The sequence below is a fragment of the Aphidius gifuensis genome, linkage group LG2 (genome assembly GCF_014905175.1).
Source record: "Aphidius gifuensis isolate YNYX2018 linkage group LG2, ASM1490517v1, whole genome shotgun sequence".
NCBI lineage: Eukaryota > Metazoa > Arthropoda > Insecta > Hymenoptera > Braconidae > Aphidius > Aphidius gifuensis.
In genome coordinates this window covers 23,803,534-23,822,663 of record NC_057789.1, presented here as the reverse complement: position 1 = coordinate 23,822,663, position 19,130 = coordinate 23,803,534, and the positions used below count along the sequence as shown (strand labels likewise).

The following is a 19,130-nucleotide window of genomic DNA, read 5'->3' as shown; positions in this document are numbered from 1 at the left end:
ATGAAGCTTTATTTTCTATGCCACTATCTAAAACTAGATTTGATGAGCCGAAAATTGCTGTTAAAAAAATGGAGTTTTGCACACATGAGTTGCCGAAAAAAAATATAATCAATTGTAAATTTCTATTTATATTTATTCTAGAATAAAGACACAACAACTTCAGGACCGGACTCAAAAAAATCACGCTCTACGGACACGATCAAACCAGAGTGGCAGTAGCATAATAGCGACGACATCTGACTAAAAAAAAATAAGTAAGGTTATATATGGGGCATTCTAAGTCACTTCAGCTGGTCATCTGCCTGACCCTCAATTATCTCAATTAAGTTGGAAATTTTTTTATATGTTGTTTTTGGCTTTTTATGCAGCCTGAATGTTTTTGAAAATTTTGTGACGTGTTTTAGCCGGTAAGGTAGAGTGTTTTAATGTTGATTCTCTTCTTTCATAAAAAAAGCCCCAATTTAAATACATGAAATTTTTTTCATAAATTAAGGTACTCAATCCACGTATATTCGATTAAAAATTAGAGTGGGCCGAGACGTTTTTATGCTTTTTTTTTTTTCAATTTTTTTTTCAAAATATTTTGAAAAAAAAAATTTTTATTTTTAAATACAAAAAAATAAAACAAAATTGAAACATATCTTGGTAAAATTTCATTTTCGGCATATTTTAAAACTAAAAAGTGGGAAATTTCACGAACATTTCGTTAAAAATTAAAATTTTTCACTTTTTAGTTCTAAAATACGCCAAAAATGAAATTTGAAATTGAAAAAAATTCACGCTGCATAAAAAGCCAAAAACAACATATAAAAAAATTTTCAACTCAATCTGTGAGGGTCAGGCAGATGACCAGCTGAAGTGACTCAGAATGCCCCATATATTTTAACTTATTTATATGATTCGTGGAATAAAGGCAATCCAAGGTGGTTTAAGAAACTTATTTTCTCTTATTTTTATTTTTTATTGTCGCAATCGTTTTTTATAATATAAAGTGTCTTATATTCACCGAAAAATTTAAATACTTTTTTCTACAAAAAATAAATACAAAATTTAAATAATTTTTGATAATCAGCAATATGCTTCATATATAGTTTGAATGAAAAAAATAATAATAATAAATGTCATATCAATGTGTATTTTACTATTTGACTGAATAGTTTAATTACTTTATATAATAATTAAAATCATTTTGAAAACAAATGAGTTGTTTCTATTATTTATTGTAATCAATTTTTTATTATAAAAAAATGTTAGCTTATCAATGGAAGATATAGATTGAAAGTCGATAAATGATGTGACGTTTGTTGTTGCACCTTGATAGCATGAAAATTTGTATATAGAAAGAGAAGCATTGAGTTATAATGAGAAGAAACCCCGGCGACAACTCTCACCGAGGAGGGAGACTCTCATGCAGTTATACTCAACTAAGCCTGCGTATCTTAAGTGTAAATAAGTGAGTTAATTGAAGCATACACCAAGAGTATATTACACCAGTTGGATCGAGTGAATTGGACAAATCATAAAGCTAAATTCACAAAAGCACACCTTTTTTTTTTTGCAAGAACATTTTTATTATCTCAATTATAACATATGTTTCTAGCAATATGAGAATTTTTTTTTTTTTGTTCAATGCGATAAGAACTGCCCTCTTGCTTGAATGACCTAAGAGCTCAAATTTAATATTTTACGATATTTATATGTTTTATGTATCATCCTTGGAATCCTGAATTATGGAATCAAGAAAGTGGGTAAAACTTTGATAGCATGATGCGAGAAAATATTGATGAAATTTTTTCAGTCATTTGTGCAACTGTTAATTTGTCGTCACCAATATTAAGTGATGATAAATTTATGGAACATTCAAGTCAGTAAGAATGTTCATGTGTTAAATAAACACTATATATAGATGTATAACTAATTTCATAATTAAATCGTATCATTGAATTAAGACATGTATATATTTTACATCAGGTGGGGTCAAGTATAAAATTTTGTCAACAGTTTAGAGTTGATCTCCACTCGTATTATTTTCAGCTTCTTTGATAATAAAATGGAAAAAAAAATGGTGGTAAGCGCCGCCCAGAGGCGGCTGTGCTCTTACCATTATATGTGTTATTCCGTCCTTGTCTAGGGGAGTGCTAAACGTCTCTCCTTTCATACTACACAAATGTTGCGGCCATACTTGGTGATTATATATGAAATGCCTAGCAACATCACCACTTGCGAGAAACTAAAGAATCCCCTCTAACTTTTTATTAATTAATTTTTTAAATTTTTTTACATATAGAATAGTAATAGAACAAAAAGTAAAATTAATTTGACAATAATCATTGTTTTATACAAGCAGTTATTTTTTAAATAAATTTTTAAACTAATTATTTAACAAAATTAATGTAAATATTTGAAATTTTAATATACAAGTACTTTGCGATATTATAAATTTAAATTGAAGAAATATATTGAAATTGCTTCAACAATAATAATTCAATGAAAATAAAGTTGAATTTTTTAATTTTTAGATAAATTGATTCTCGCATATACATAATTAACAAAAATGTGTTACTTAATTAACAAGATTGTAAGAATGAGTTAATATATTAATAATAATTTTTTCGGAAAAAAATATTTTTTCCACTCGAAATTAATGGATATACTTTTTTTTTTTTTATGCGAAAAGAAAAATTAATAATAAATGTTAATATAAATTAAGCAATGAAAAAAAGGAAAAAAAAATATTTGGAGATTCATGAATTTGCAACTTCACTTTCATTGAATTATATTTATCAAAATGAAAAAAAGATGAAAAAAAAATTAAATAAATAAATAGATTTTTATTTTTGTTGTATATTGTATTTTATTCAGTAAAATAATATTTATGAAATTTTACTTATTGGAAAAATTAATTATTTAATTATTATTATAATTAAAATAATTAAACTATTATGATTATTATAATATGAATTATTGAAATAAATTATTATTATTTAAATTTTACGTCAATTAAAATATAAATTTTTATTTTCTTATTTTTCAGCAAAATTTTTAGTAATTATTTTGCTGATGTAACAATTGCTTTATTGTTTATAATTATAATAACAATTCAAGTTCAAGCGAAACATATATAAATTCAAACATACAAAATGAAATTACCAGAAAACGATGAAGTTGAAAATGGAATTTCAAGTTCTGAAATAAGCTATTCAAAGGATAATCATCATTTTTGCGTTAAAACAATTTTAAAATAGATCATCATATTATTAATAAGTAATTTAAAAATAATCATGATGAAAAAAATACACGTGAAATTATTGACCTTTTGACCTATATTTAAAAAAAAAAAAAAAATTTAAACTGGGAATTTCCAATTTTTTTTTCATTTAAAAAAAAATAATACCTTATCATATTTTTTTCTATTTTAAAAATTTTTTGATAACACTGTTCTCTGAGAATTTGACGCACTGGTTTTTCCAAAAAGTTATTTATTCATGATAAAAATAAAAGTAAATTTATTTTTTATTGGTTATTTTAAAATTCTAAAATTTTATATATTTTTATGCTTATCGATGACCAATGTCGATAACAGATAATTTTTAAGTCGTAGTTTTTATTTGTCGAGTTGTCGATGTTAGTTATTTCTTTCACTAAATTATTTCCATATTTGGATTGATAATTTTGTATAAATACTGAGGTAAAATAGAGTTGTATTATCAGTCATAGTTTGGTTCTCGTCAAGTTTTTTTTACCTCATAAGGTGAGTCGTATAATCAAAGTCGTTTAGAACAAACATCATTTTAATTGATTATTATTATTATTAAGAATAAATTTAAACATATAATTTTAATATTTTAGCAATATGTCTATGAAATATTATTCTGGAAGACTAACAATCTTTGGATTGTTTTTGATTGTTACAACAATTCAAGGTGAACCACAATTTGATGCTAATCTTTCTTGTCAGAAATTTAGTAAAAATGGAGTTTGTTGTCTAGAAATAGATAATAATTGTTTTGTTTATGATTCTTCAAATCGTAGATGTTACTGTGATGGAGCTTGTGCAAACCCATTTCAGCTGAATGAAACTGATTGTTGTTCTGACTACGAAGCATATTGTAAAACACCTGGTAATTAATATCTTGATAATAATATTTTATATTTTAAATATTTTACCATTTACTTATAATTAAATTTTTATTTTAGTGACTCAATTGACATTCCAAACGGAATCACCAAAAAACGATAAAGTTGATGCAGGTATTAAAAAAACTCCAACAAAAAAAATTGGTATACCAGAAGACGATGAAGATGCTGGTTCTGAAAATTCCGAAGAAAATGGTTCAGGTGATGGTGATGACACAAACCCAATATATGTAACAGAAAGTACAAGTGAAGATTATAGTTCAGGCAATGGTGATGTTACAAAGCCAATAATTGTAACAGAAAGTACAACTACTTCTGAAATTAATAGCCAAAATTGTAAGTAGCCAGTTATTCTTTTAGATTTTTATTTTAAAAATAAAATTAACACAATGATTTTACTAATTAATAAATATTATTTTTAATAGATGATCAAACAGTAACAACATATTTTTATCAGCCAAACGAATTAAATGAATTAATTAAAAGTGGACTAAGAAAAAACTTACCAAATTTATCATTTATGAAGCGTAAGCTCCATGAAAGTTCGACAAATTTACCAGATGAATACGTAATACCAGCCGAATATTTACTACCAATATCTGGCAAATGGACTGGTGAATCATGGGCAGTTACAGCATCTGAAATTTTATCAAATCGTTTGTCAATGAAATACAAATTAGATAAACCAATTGCCATGAGTACTCAACAAATTATTTCTTGCTCCAAAACAAAACAACCAGATCAATTTCAAAAACAGCCACAAGATGCTTGGACCTTTATCCTAAAAAACAAGTAATTTTAAATTTTTTAAATTTTAAATAAATTATGATATTTAAATACTTAAAATTTGTTATTTAATTTTTAGTATTGTCAATGAAAGTTGTTATCCATTGACTGGTGACAATAACAAATGCCAAATTAATTTCGAAACAAATAATCTTACTCAATGCCAAAATTCAAACGTCTATGAACCAACAAAATTGTACAAAGCTAGAGAAATATATCGTGTTATAAATGCAAGTGATGTAATGAACAATGAAGCTAATATTATGACAGAAATTTGGAAATACGGATCAGTTCAAGGTATAACAATTAATAATTACTATTAGCATTTAAATAAATTTATTATAATTTCGTTTTTTTAAATTATTTTTCTCTCCAGCAACAATGGAAGTTTATGCAGATTTTATAAATTATAAAGCTGGAATTTATAAACCATCACCAGATGCTTTATTTGTGGGATATTCGTCAATCAGAATCATCGGCTGGGGAGAAGAATCAAACGGAAAATTCTGGGTAAATAATTTGAAATAAATAATCATTTAATTTTTTTAATTTATAATTTTATGTTTAATTAATTTTAGATTGCTGCTAATTCTTGGGGAACAGAATGGGGAGAAAATGGATATTTTAAAATTGCAAAAGGACTTCAAACATGTGCTATTGAATATTACGTTGTTGGTGTTGAAGTTTAATGTAAATTTCATTTATAAATAAGACAATACTTTTTAAATTTTCATATCAAATTAATAATTAAACTTGAAACAAAATTACTTATGATTTTGTTTATAAAAATTAACAATTTATCTTGTATCTTTACGAAATAAAAAACCAATTAAGTAATTTACTTTGTGCGATGTTTTTTTATTGTATTAAAATTTAAGTTAAATACCAATTACAACGGCTCTTTCATAATGAGTTTTTCCTTCATATTTCTGGAATAATTTGAACATTCAAATTTCAATGAAAAAATTATTCTAGCACTTGATAATCCACGTTTTCTTTTACCATGGACAATAAATCAAATGTATAAAACAAATAAAAATATTGATAAAAATATTTCTGGTATCACAGTACATTGGTATGGTGATATAATTTCAAGTGTCAATACTTTTGATGCAATTCATGAAAAATATCCAAATAAATTTCTACTTATGACTGAAGCCTATTCTGGCTCTTTTCCTGAACCTACAGGTGTTATATTAGGATCATGGGAATGAGGAGATAATTATATTAAATTCAATCATTGAAGTAATATATAAATTAATTAAATTATAATATTAAAATTATTTATTATGATGATTTTAAAAATTTTTTTTAGGACATGAATCATCAACCAATGTACTATATGCTCTTGCTCACGTCCGTGAATTTGTACTAGCTGGTTCTGTTAGAATAAAAATTGATGGCTTTAATTTATGGGTTCAATCAACAGCATTTAAAGCACCTGACGATAATATTGTCATTTTACTCCACAATCCGTAAGTCAATTCATAAATTATGTTTAATTATATTTTAATTGATAAAAAAAATTATAAATTATTCAATTTAATGTTTTTCAGAGCTAACTGAAAGAAAAAATTGAATATTGTTGATAAAGATAAAAATAAAATTATTAGCATTAAAATGGATCAACGATCACTACGTACAATTATAAAATAATTTTTTCAATAAAAGCACTAAATCAGTTATTTAAAAAATTTAAAAAAAATGTTTTTTCTTGTTTTTTATTTCAATTTATGATTGCACAATAAACTATTAAACTATCAATGACATTTAAAAAAATTATTCAACCATCTTTCATAATTTTTATTAGAATATATATAGACACATTTATTCACCACAAAACAAATGGTTTTTGTTTATTTTCTATTCGAGCATTAGGTAAAAAAAAAAAAAACAAATCATTCCTCTTCAAATGATTAAATATATTATTTATAAACATTTAAGTCACTGTGCAAGACTGTCCACTTTTGCTATTCGAAATAATGCGACTTAATTGAAGTGAATATATATTTGCAAGAGAAGTAAAAAAAGAAAAAAGTATTGATGAAATATTTAAAGCAACATCCATGTTATTTATTTTATCATTTATTTTTTTAATTAATTATCAATATTGTTGAAATATTATTGACATAATGACAATCAAAAATAAATTTTTTTTGTATAAAATAATTGATAATATCAATACAATATTATTATTTATTCGTGATGAAAAATACACCTATAAATTATAGTTTGTTTTTACAATCAGAAATAACATTATTTTGTTTTTATTAATTATGATAAATATAAATATAAAAAATGTAAATTGTATAAATTGTTCGTGGCACTTATGGATTTTATTAACTCTTTTATAGGTGTCTAATGATGCTATAAACATTGCTAAACGTCAATATTCACAAATAACAACATTTAAAGATAAATTTGAAGTGGTATGGAATTTTTTAGCTCTATTCTAAGGTCATGACATTAAAAATAGTCATGTGAATATTGTTAAAGATTTTGAAAATAAATATAAATTAAATTTTGTTGATAATAATCATGTGAATGACTCATCCGATAGTCCAAATCAATGAAATGGTGAAGCTGAGAATACAAACAAATTAAATAAGTTGTTGAAAGTGAATAATGAAAATAATATAAATCCTGATATTAACAAAATTAATGTAAATTTTTAAAATTTCAATATACAAGTACTTTGCTATATTTTAAAATTGAATTTAAAATAAAAATATATTGAAATTGCTTCAACAGGAACAATTCAATGAAAATAAAGTTGAATTTTTTAATTTTTAAATAAATTTATTCTCGCATATCTATCAATAATTAAAAGAAATGTGTTAGTTAATTAACAAGGTCGTTAGGATGAGTTAATATATGAATAATAATTTTTTTAAAAATATAAACAACGTAAAAAAAAACAATTAAATAAATACAAATTTTTATTTTAAGCAAAATGTTTAGCAATTTTTTTGCTGATGAAACAATTGCTGTATTGTTTATAATATATAGCAATTCAAGTTCAAGCGAAACATTTAAATTCAAATATATACAAAATGAAGTTACCTGCAGCTTTCAAAATTTAATCACCTTTCAGATAAAGTTCAAGTAAAGTGAGAACGTTTAAAAGCTAGAAAAAAAAATAATACATTTTTGCGTTAAACAATTTTAAAATAGATTATTACAAAATTATTATTATTAGGTAATTTAAAAATAATAAGCGATATAAAAATAAACATAAAATTATTCAGATGACCTTGTATAATTTTATAAAGAAAAAAAAATTTTTCAACTGCGAATTCTATTTTTTTCTTTTATTTTAAAAAAGATAATATCTCATTAATTATTTTATTTTTTTCCTATTTTAAAAATAAATTTAAAAACACTTTTTTGTTTGTTCAAAAAAATTATTTATTTTTCGAATAATAAAAATAAATTTGTTTTTTATTTACACATATATGGTTATGATATCTTCAAAATAATATAAGTACTTTAATATAATTTTAAACGAGAAGAAAAAAATATTTTTGTTTTTTTGGTAACGATTGTTTTTTTTTTTTTTGTTATTTAAAATGTTGTCCTAAACACTAGAAAAAAACTTTAAAAATATTTATGCTTATCAATAATATCGATAACATATTATTTTTAGTAGTCGTAGTTTCTATTCATCGATGTTAATTATTTTATTTATCAAAATATTATTATTTTTTAATATTAAAAAAATAAAAAAAATATATTATGTATTTCAAAACAATAATAACCGTTAGTATATTTTTCGATTGATAATTTTGTATAAATACTGAGGTAAAATATAGCTTTATTATCAGTCATCGTTTGATTCTCTTGACGAACGAGACGTTTATATCAAGTGTTTTTTATTTCTTCATAAAGTGAGTAATCAAAGTCGTTAATATTAATTTTAGAACAAAAACATCATCTCAATTTATTATTGCTATTATTATTAAGAATAAATTCAAATATGTAATTTTATTATTTTAGCAATATGTCTACGAAATATTTTTCTGGAAGGCTAACAATATTTGCATTGTTGATGATTGTTACAATAATTCAAGGTGTACAATTTGATTCTAATCTTTCTTGCCAGAAATTTAGTACAAATGGAGTTTGTTGTCCAGGAAGAGATGAAGATTGTGTTGTTTATGCTTCGAAACAAATGCCTTCTTCAGGTGGTAGATGTTACTGTGATGAACATTGTGTAGATGAAATTTATCCAAATCAAACTGATTGTTGCTCTGACTACGAACAATATTGTAAAACACCTGGTAATTAATATCTTGATTATAATATTTGATATATTTTAAATACTTTACCATGTACTTATAATTAAATTTTTTATTTTAGTAAATCTTAAAATTTCAACAACTAAATTGCCAGTTCAAATTAGTAGCCAAAATTGTAAGTAGATTTTTATTGGAAAAAAAAATGAAAAAACAATACTATGATCTCTCTAATATTAATAAATATTATTATTTTTCATATATGAACTATTCGACAGATTCTTATGAGCCAAAAGAATTAAATGAATTAATTAAAAGTGGCTTAAGACATAACTCACCATTTTTATCATTTATGAAGCGTAAGCTCCATGAAAGTTCTACAAATTTACCAGAAGAATATAAAATTCTAGAAAAATATTTACCAGAAATATCTGGAAAATGGGCTGATGAATCATGGGCAGTTACAGCATCTGAAGTTTTATCAAATCATTTTTCAATGAAATACAATTTAGATAAACCAATTGCCATGAGTACTCAACAAATTATTTCTTGCTCCAAAACAAAACAACCAGATCAATTTCAAAAACAGCCACAAGATGCTTGGACCTTTATCCTAAAAAACAAGTAATTTTAAATTTTTTAAATTTTAAATAAATTATTATATTTAAATACTTACAATTTGTTATTTAATTTTTAGTATTGTCAATGAAAGTTGTTATCCATTGACTGGTGACAACAACAAATGCCAAATTAATTTCAAAACAAATAATCTTACTCAATGCCAAAATTCAAACGTCTATGAACCAACAGAATTGTACAAAGCTAGAGAAATATATCGTGTTATAAATGCAAGTGATGTAATGAACAATGAAGCTAATATTATGACTGAAATTTTTAAATATGGATCAGTTCAAGGTAACAATTAATAATGGCTTTTAAATAATGGCATTTAAATAAATTTATTATAATTTATTTTTTTATATTATTTTTCTCTCCAGCAACAATGAAAGTTTATGAAGATTTTATAAATTATAAAACTGGAATTTATAAACAATCACCAGATGCTTTATTTATGGGATATTCGTCAGTCATCATCATCGGCTGGGGAGAAGAATTAAACGAAAAATTCTGGGTAAATAATTTAAAATAAATCATTTAATTTTTCAATTTATAATTTTATGTTTAATTAATTTTAGATTGCTGCTAATTCTTGGGGCACCAGCTGGGGAGACAATGGATATTTTAAAATTGCAAAAGGGATTAATTCATGTGCTATTGAATATTACGTTGTTGGTGTTAAAGTTTAATGTAAATTTCATTTATAAATATAAGACAATACTTTTTAAATCTTCATATCAAATTAATAATTAAACTTGGAATAAAATTACTTATGATTTTGTTAATAAAAAACATCAATTTATCTTGTATCTTTAAAAAATAAAAAACCAATTAATTAATTTACTTTGTGTGATGTTTTTTTATTGTATTAAAATTTAAGTTAAATACCAGTTAAAGCGGCTCTTTCATAATAATTGTGTAGCTGCTTAATTGAAATGTTATTTAAGTAAAAAAAGAAAAAAAAATATAGGAAATGGAAAAAGTTTGAAGGATAATATACCGAGCTGAAGGTATTCATATAAGAAACCAAAAGTATAAAACGAATATTTGCATCTCACTCTTGTTACTTTTTTTTAAAATTTCAGAACATATTTTAGTAAAAGAGGAAGTTCATATATTCACTCTGTCGAGTTTCAGTTGGTGGTACAGATTTTTCAACATGACCATATACACTGGATGATTCACTAGATGATTAGAAACCTAAAAAATTTTCTTTCACAAATGAAGACCATGAGTACAAAATACCATATATGAACAAAGGGTTGGAAATAAATCCAAAATTAATATTTGTTTCTGCTTCAAGGTCAGCTCCAGCTTGGATGAAAACAAATAATAATATTCGTGGTTTTCTTGAAAAACTTGGAAGCCAGTATTATCAAATTTATGCCAAGTATTTAGTTAAATTTTTAGAAGCTTATAAAAATCAAAATTTACCCATATGGGCAATATCAACAGGCAATAAACCACTAGATTCAATTGTTTCGTTTATGCCAATGAATGATATGTTATGGACTCCTGCAAGTGTCACCAACTGGGTAGTAAATAGGTTTGGACCAACACTTGAACATTCAAATTCCAATGAGACAATTTTTCTAGCGCTTGATGATCAACGTTTTCTTTTACCATGGGTAATAGATCAAATGTATAAAATAAATAAAAATATTGATAAATATATTTCTGGTATCGCAGTATATTGGTATGGTGATATAATTTCTAGTGTCAATGTTTTTGATGAAATTCATGAAAAATATCCAAATAAATTTCCACTTATGACTGAAGCCTGTTCTGGCTCTTTTCCTGAACCTACAGGTGTTATATTAGGATCATGGGAATGAGGAGAAAATTATATTAAATCAATCAATGAAGTAATTTATAAATTAATTAAATTAATAATAAAATTATTTATTATGATGATTTTTAAAGTTTTTTTTAGGACATGAATCATTGTGGATTCTCCAATTATTGTTAATCCTGAGACTGACGAATTTTTTAAACAACCACTGTACTATGCGTTAGTAAATTTGTACCACCTGGCTCTGTTAGAATAAAAATTGATGGCCTTAATTCATGGGTTCAATCAACAGCATTTAAAACACCTGACAATAATATTATACTATTATTTTATTTCACAATCTGTAAGTCGTTTCATAAATTATTTCGTTTAATTATTTTAATTAAAGATGAAAACAAAATTATTAGCATTGAAATGGATCAACGATCAATACGTACAATTATTTATAAAAAATAATTTTTACAATAAAAGTACTAAATCAGTTATTTAAAAAATTACAAACAATTTTTTTTTTCTTGTTTTTTATTTCAATTTATGATTGCACAATAAAATATTGAGCTATTAATGACATTGACATTTAAAAAATTTATTTAACCATTTTTCATAATTTTAATCAGAATATATATAGACATATTTTTTCATTTAATTTACTCGACTGTATAAACCACAAAACAAATGGTTTTTGTTTATTTTCTATTCGAGCATTAGGTAAAAAAAAAAAAAACAAATCATTCCTCTTCAAATGATTAAATGTATTATTTATAAACATTTAAGTCACTGTGCAAGACTGTCTACTTTTGCTATTCGAAATAATGCGACTTAATTGAAGTGAATATATATTTGCAAAAGAAGTAAAAAAAGAAAAAAGTATTGATGAAATATTTAAAGCAACATCCATGTTATTTATTTTATCATTTATTTTTTTAATTAATTATCAATATTGTTGAAATATTATTGAAATAATAACAATCAAAAATAAATTTTTTTTGTATAAAATAATTGATAATATTAATACAATATTATTATTTATTCGTGATGAAAAATACACCTATAAATTATAGTTTGTTTTTACAATCAGGTTTGATTAAATATAAAAATGAAAAAATATTAATTTTGGGAGAATTAATATTGCGTTATATGGAGACTGATTATCGCCATTGTCAATCGGTATGTATATAATTAATTTAATAATAATTGTTTATTATTTTCGTGTTTATAATAATTATTATATTCTAAACGAAATTTATCAGTTCTTAGTTGATGATAATGTCGAATGGTCAACGGTCATGGTACCATTTTCGAAGATATTAAAATCAAGCTGTGATCCTAATGTCGATTGGACTCATGTTGGTTCAAATGTTGGATATTATGCTTGCAAACCAATCAAGCAAGGAGAACCGGTACTTATTGATGTCTTTAAATAATTATACCTGTATTTTTTTTTTTTATGGATATTATTAGAATCATATCAATAATAATTATAAATTCATTTTCAGATTGTCTCGAGTCGTTTTCTTCATCACCATACAACATCTAAAACTGACCAATATACTAAATTAGAAAATTTTTTCGGTGTTTTTGTATCATGTGAATGTACAGCATGTGTTGGAAATTGGCCGACTATAGACGATCTTCCATCTTACAAGGTATTTTATTAATTGTTAAATACTCCAAATCCTAATATTATTTACAACTATTAAAACTTTTTTTATTCTTTTTTTTTTTCAAGAGGATTGCATTTTTATTGCCGACAAGAATCAAGAGAGAATTAAACCGTATGATGCTAAAATTAGAAGAGTGGCAAAATCTCATCGACCAAGGAGATCCTAAATACTTCTTAACAATTAAGGATGCTTTGAATGGCATGAATGACATGTTTCATCAATACATCACTGTTCCTTGTAGAGAAACAACAGAATTGTATTTATTACTCAAATCGTTGTACAGTCGGCTACTTAATGTTCATGATATTCACGATTAATTATTTTCCATTAAAAAAAAAAAGAAAGCAACACTCCGTTTCATATATTTTTCACATCGATGTTTATTTTCAATACATATATAACCTCAAGGAAAATGAACATTTAAAGATATTATTAGTTAACTTTTCAGGTAAAAAAAAAAACTTTTATGATTTTTAAATTTAATTAATTCGTGAGGCACCTTCTCAAAAGCCACCCTCATATTCTCAACTTTAAAAAATTTGCTTTTTCTTTTTTTCTTTCAAATATATTGTCTCTATTTAATTCTATAAATTGATTCGAAAAAAAATTAAAAGAAACTAAATAACAATTTAAAGACAAATGAAAATAATATAAAATAAAAAATGGAAACAATAATTTTAAACTGTTATTTAACTTATTGAAATATGAAAAAAAAAATATTAAAATAACAGAAAATTATTAAATCAGATAAATACTATTTGAAAAATGAACAATCGATATTTTTTTATTTTTTTTATTACTATTAAATTCTGTCATGAAGAACAAAATAAAAAAATTTATTGATGTGAATTGTATAGAAAATTTTCACCTAGATTTAAAAATAAAATAAATAAAATATTTTCATGAAGAAAAAAATAGTAAAATACATAATCAATTTAAAAATGAAAAAAAAAAAAAACTGTAATCAATTTTTAGCATGTTTGGTTTGCTACTGAATAACTGTAATAATATTCGTGTTTTTTTTTAAATATTTACAATACCATAAAGCTTGATTTATTAATTTCAATTTACAATGAGCTATGTCAATACACTCTGGCTACAATAATGTTCATAAATATCTTGAAGCATTATACACTGATGTAGTCATAAAGTATCATTAAAATTGGTTTAAATTACAACAAGTAATATTCCATTTACGAATAATATTTATACAATATCCAACTAACTTTATATATAAAATCAAAAATATATTATTATTATTTAAATAAATGTAAAAATTAGATTGATTATTTTTTAAAAAAGCAAAATGAATGTCAGAGGGCACCCGGCATTATCGTTTGGTCCTTCTTTTACCCGGGAAAATACAAACGATAAGATTGAACCCGGAGAAGCCCTAAGGGACGCTCTACTGAGAATTCCACCCAGATTGTCACTTAAGCATCCCACCGGATTGGACTTCTAAACACACAAGAGCTGCGTGCCATCGCAAGAAGTCCAGTTCTACATCCAAGTAGAACACCCTCCGACATCCGAGAGTACATCTTTTATTGGTGTATATATACAAACGAGATTTTACATGACCACTTGCGGGAAAGACGACAAATGGCCATCTATCGGTTGAATAAAAAAACAAATAATAATATGTCTTATTTAATCAAGTGTTAATTAAATTGAAAAATTAATTTTTATATATTTTTTTTCAATACTTTTTGAATGTATTATTATATAATATGTTACTGTGCTATACAAGGGCAGTTTTTCCAATTCTTAACCAATTTTTAATAACGATAACAATTTTTTGGTGGTGGTTTGCATGAATCTTGCTGTGATGATGTTGAGGCAGGACTTGGACTGACTGGAACTGGTAAAATTCTAGATGATCCATGCCTCCAGCTAAAATTAATTAATTAATTAAAAATATTTTTTTTTTTAAATTAATTTATACTTATTTGAGAAGAATAAATAAAACATCAGAATTTGAAATGACTCTTGCGAGTCTTCTCAATGAGATATTATTGTTTCTTCTTTTTTTTTAAATTAAATATATAAATAATTATTATTATTAATTTTGTGACAAGATTAATGATTACATAAAATATTTGAGATAATATTTGAGCAATAAGTATTTGTAAAATTAAATTTAAAGTAATAATAACATTTAGTTATTAAAATACAATGACTAATTGATTAACTTTTGAATTAATTAATTAAAAATTTATGAAAGAGATTTTGAAAAAATATAAATAAATTATTAAATCAAGCATTCATTTATTCATAATAAGTTTTGAGATATTATTTATAATTATTATACCATTGTTTATATTTTTTCTTTTATGGAAATTTATATTGGATGAATGATTGAGTAATAACATCTTTATAAATAATAATTCATCATAAAGTCAATCTATAATTTAAAATTTTTATTAATCAATAAATTCATTAATTAACGAGTCGAAAAAAACGAAAAAATTAATTAAAAACTCTCAAAGGTTTTATATAAAACTTTATAATGATAAAAGAATATAATTTTATGATAATTTGATAAACCTCTGCTCTTGATGGAGATGAATAATAAATACATAATTTTTATTTTTTATTTTTTTTACTGTTTAATATAATAAATTAATTTTCATATATAAGTAACTACAAAAACTTTTGTACGATATAAAAATTAAATTCGAATAACTGTAATTTTTCTTTATAATATAGTTAAAAATTAATGCAACGATTTAATAAAAATAAAATTGGCAAAATAATTATTGCATATAACAATTTAAATATGTAATCATAAAAGAGGATTAAAAAAAAAATGTGATTGTTTTATATGTAAAAATAAATCTTTTTTTTTTTTTTGTTTTTGTGCAAATTAATTCTTATATTTACATATATTTTATAATTATCAGCGTCGTTAACAACAAGATATGAAAAAAAAATTAAATGCCCAAATTAATTTAATGTCTCTGATGTATATTTTATTGTGCCATTTTAATTTTTTTATTTCAATTAAACTTTTATAAACTTGATAAGATAAAAATTGTTTTTTTAATTTAATTACATTGTTAATTTATACTGTAATAATGTTACGAATAATTAATAATTTTTTTTCATTTAAATTTTATTATTTCAACAAAAAAGTAAATAATTAAAAAAAATCATTCTATTTTTCAAAATAATTGTCGATGATTTTTAATTTATGGTATACACTGGATGAAATTGGATAAAGAATCTGCAAATACGACTTTTTTATGAAAAAAAAAAAAAAAATGATAAACAAGTATTAAATAAATCAAATATAAAAAAACTTCGTAACTCTTTACACGTGAATATTTATATTATGATAAAAAAGTATAATGATTAAACGGATTACATTTAGATAGTGACTGAAGATATAAAAAGAAGTAAATAAGGTGAAAATAATTTAGATGTATACACGTGTTAAGTTACTTTGAGAACAGTATATCTCCTTCAAAATTAGTGCTTCATATAAAAAAATACATCCATAATGAATAACATTAAAATTTTGGGGGTAATAATTAAATTATTACTAATATATTCACCATCGTTTGTTTTTTCTGAAACAACTTATTGTTATACAACTATCACGGGAGTCTACAAAAGTTGTGAGTCAGGTATTTGGACATTTTTTAAAGAAAATAATTCAATTATTAAAAAATATCCTGATAAGATTGAAATAACAAATAAAAAAGTTAACGTCTTTCAAAATAAAGCATTGGAAAATATATCTTCAACTTCATCCATTAAATCTTTGTATCTTAATTTGGCTGATGTTGAATTGCATATTGAACCAAGTGCATTTTCAAATTTAGCAGCATTGGAAAATATTGAAATTAATTCAGCCTCAGTCTTGCTGGATACCGATATTTTTTATGGTTTAAATAATTTAAAATATCTCAAAATCCGACTGGCTGATAAAACAGCATCACATCTCAATGATTTGCTAGATAAGCATTTGAATTTACGCAAATTGGAGTTTGTTAATCATCAAGATGTAGATGCTTGCGATTTCACACGACAAAATACTTCTCTCAATATATTTGAACTTCAATATACTGCTAGTTTCATGTCAACATTAACACGTCAATCATTTTATTGTTTAAAAAATCTTCAACAGCTTACAATACAAAAAAGCAATTTAGCTTTAATTTCAAGTGGTTCATTCAATGACTTGAAGAAATTAAAAAAAGTGTCTTTAATATCAAATTATAAACTAACTCATATACCCTCAAATGTATTCAATGTTCGAAACTTGGAAATTATTGATTTAAGTGATAATTCAATAGATAAAATTGATAATGGATCATTTACAATTGAAAATGGTAAACTAGCATTGCTTAATTTGAGTTACAACTCATTGAAAATCATTGAAGAAGAAATGTTTCGAAATATCAAATGCAATGTTATTGATCTTACACAAAATGAAATTGTTGTTATTGTTGATGGAGCATTTAATTTATCACGTGTTAATATAATTTATCTATTTGACAATTACTTATTTACTTTAAATCAGTTAAAATGGAATTTACATAATACTATTGTTTATAAACAATATAGAAATTCCGACACTGCATTCAACACAGACAAAAATTTAAAAAATAAATTTCCCAATTCCAATGGCAGCCTGTGTTACTTGAGTGAATATTTTTTTTTTCAAATTTGTACAACTGGCATGAAGCTTAAATCAGTTAATGAACTTTATGATAACTGGCGACCTTCAACACTTGAAATAGTAGACAACCGCATTGAATCAATTGAAGAAAATTCATTTCACAATTTGAGTATAAAATATTTAATGATAAATTCTAATGCAAAAAATTTTACACTATTTCCTTTATCATTTAATGGCTTAAAAAAACTTGAAGTTCTTATACTCGCTATTCGAAAAATTCAAATTCAATCATATATTTTCGATTGCCTGACGTCATTAAGATCACTAGAAATTTTGGCAGATAAATCATCCAGTATACCTCTCTGTCAATTATTAAAAAATCTTAAATATTTACACACCTTATTACTGTCTCATCAAAACGAAGTAAATATTTGTGATAAAAAATTATGCACAAGTAGCTTCAATTTATCGAGTCTTCATTATGAATATGGAACTTTTACAAAATTACAACGATTTGTTTTTTCATGTTTAAAGCAACTTGAATATCTTACTGTTACAAAAAGCAAGCTTGAAACAATTGAACCGTCTGCATTTAACGGTCTTGATAATATCAAATATTTGAGCCTATCATCAAATCAAATAAAAACAATTGATTATAAAGTATTTATGAATCAAAATTTATTAATGCTCAACTTGAGTTTTAATTTATTAACTCATATTAAAAATAATACATTTTACAGTGTTAAAACAAGAGCTTTAGATATTTCAAATAATCGAATTATTCAAATTGATGATGGCGCATTTGATAATATGATTCTCGATCATATATATTACCATAATAATATTGGTTATATTAATGACACTCGTAATTGGTATGTTAACAATTCTCAAACTGATGCAAATTGTGATATTTATAATTCATATAAGATTTGTATTGACAACAAATCTTTATTATATATTGATGAATTTGTAGTCATGTCATACGACACTAGAAAATATTGGAATTTAAATATTGATAATATGTTACCAAGCGACAAACTAGAATTGAACAACAAAGGTATATCATCAATCAATAAATATGCATTCAAAAATTCATATATTAAATCATATTTAAAAACATTAATCATACATGAAAATTTTAAAAGTGAATTTATTATTTATCCAGAATCATTTGATGGTTTGATAAAACTAGAAAATTTAATATTAGACGTTGGACCAATTCAACTTAAAGAAAATTTATTTGATTGTTTAATATCATTAAATTATTTAAA

General features: G+C 23.8%; 2 protein-coding genes and 1 non-coding gene across 3 annotated transcripts; 2 read left to right on the top strand and 1 right to left on the bottom strand.

Annotated features, from left to right (window-relative positions):
- The first annotated feature begins 1,767 nt into the window (after positions 1-1,767).
- Positions 1,768-5,612, top strand: LOC122850584 (uncharacterized peptidase C1-like protein F26E4.3). Its single transcript, XM_044149718.1, has 8 exons — positions 1,768-1,868; positions 3,850-4,121; positions 4,198-4,473; positions 4,563-4,573; positions 4,664-4,929; positions 5,003-5,220; positions 5,300-5,433; positions 5,502-5,612. Exons 1-8 carry the CDS (start codon positions 1,768-1,770, stop codon positions 5,610-5,612), a joined length of 1,389 nt encoding a protein of 462 aa, XP_044005653.1.
- Positions 2,057-2,165, bottom strand: LOC122850754. The gene has a single exon (XR_006373661.1). It is a non-coding gene; the product is annotated as a U6atac minor spliceosomal RNA (small nuclear RNA).
- Positions 5,613-5,831: 219 nt separating the features above from the next.
- LOC122850583 (tubulointerstitial nephritis antigen-like) lies at positions 5,832-10,465 on the top strand. The gene is made up of 9 exons (XM_044149717.1): positions 5,832-5,835; positions 5,899-6,111; positions 6,239-6,398; positions 8,920-9,203; positions 9,283-9,336; positions 9,437-9,782; positions 9,856-10,073; positions 10,157-10,290; positions 10,355-10,465. The coding sequence occupies exons 1-9, from the start codon at positions 5,832-5,834 to the stop codon at positions 10,463-10,465; spliced, it is 1,524 nt and encodes a 507-aa protein (XP_044005652.1).
- Positions 10,466-19,130: the final 8,665 nt, after the last annotated feature.

Excerpts from the sequence above, each read along its gene's own strand:
- LOC122850584 (XM_044149718.1), top strand. The coding sequence starts at position 1,768 with ATGCGAGAAAATATTGATGAAATTTTTTCAGTCATTTGTGCAACTGTT. Across the intron at positions 4,122-4,197 it reads AGCATATTGTAAAACACCTG|TGACTCAATTGACATTCCAA; the intron begins GTAATTAATATC and ends TTTTTATTTTAG. Across the intron at positions 4,930-5,002 it reads ACCTTTATCCTAAAAAACAA|TATTGTCAATGAAAGTTGTT; the intron begins GTAATTTTAAAT and ends TTTAATTTTTAG.
- LOC122850583 (XM_044149717.1), top strand. Across the intron at positions 6,399-8,919 it reads GTCATTTTACTCCACAATCC|CAATATGTCTACGAAATATT; the intron begins GTAAGTCAATTC and ends TTATTATTTTAG. Across the intron at positions 9,204-9,282 it reads ACAATATTGTAAAACACCTG|TAAATCTTAAAATTTCAACA; the intron begins GTAATTAATATC and ends TTTTTATTTTAG.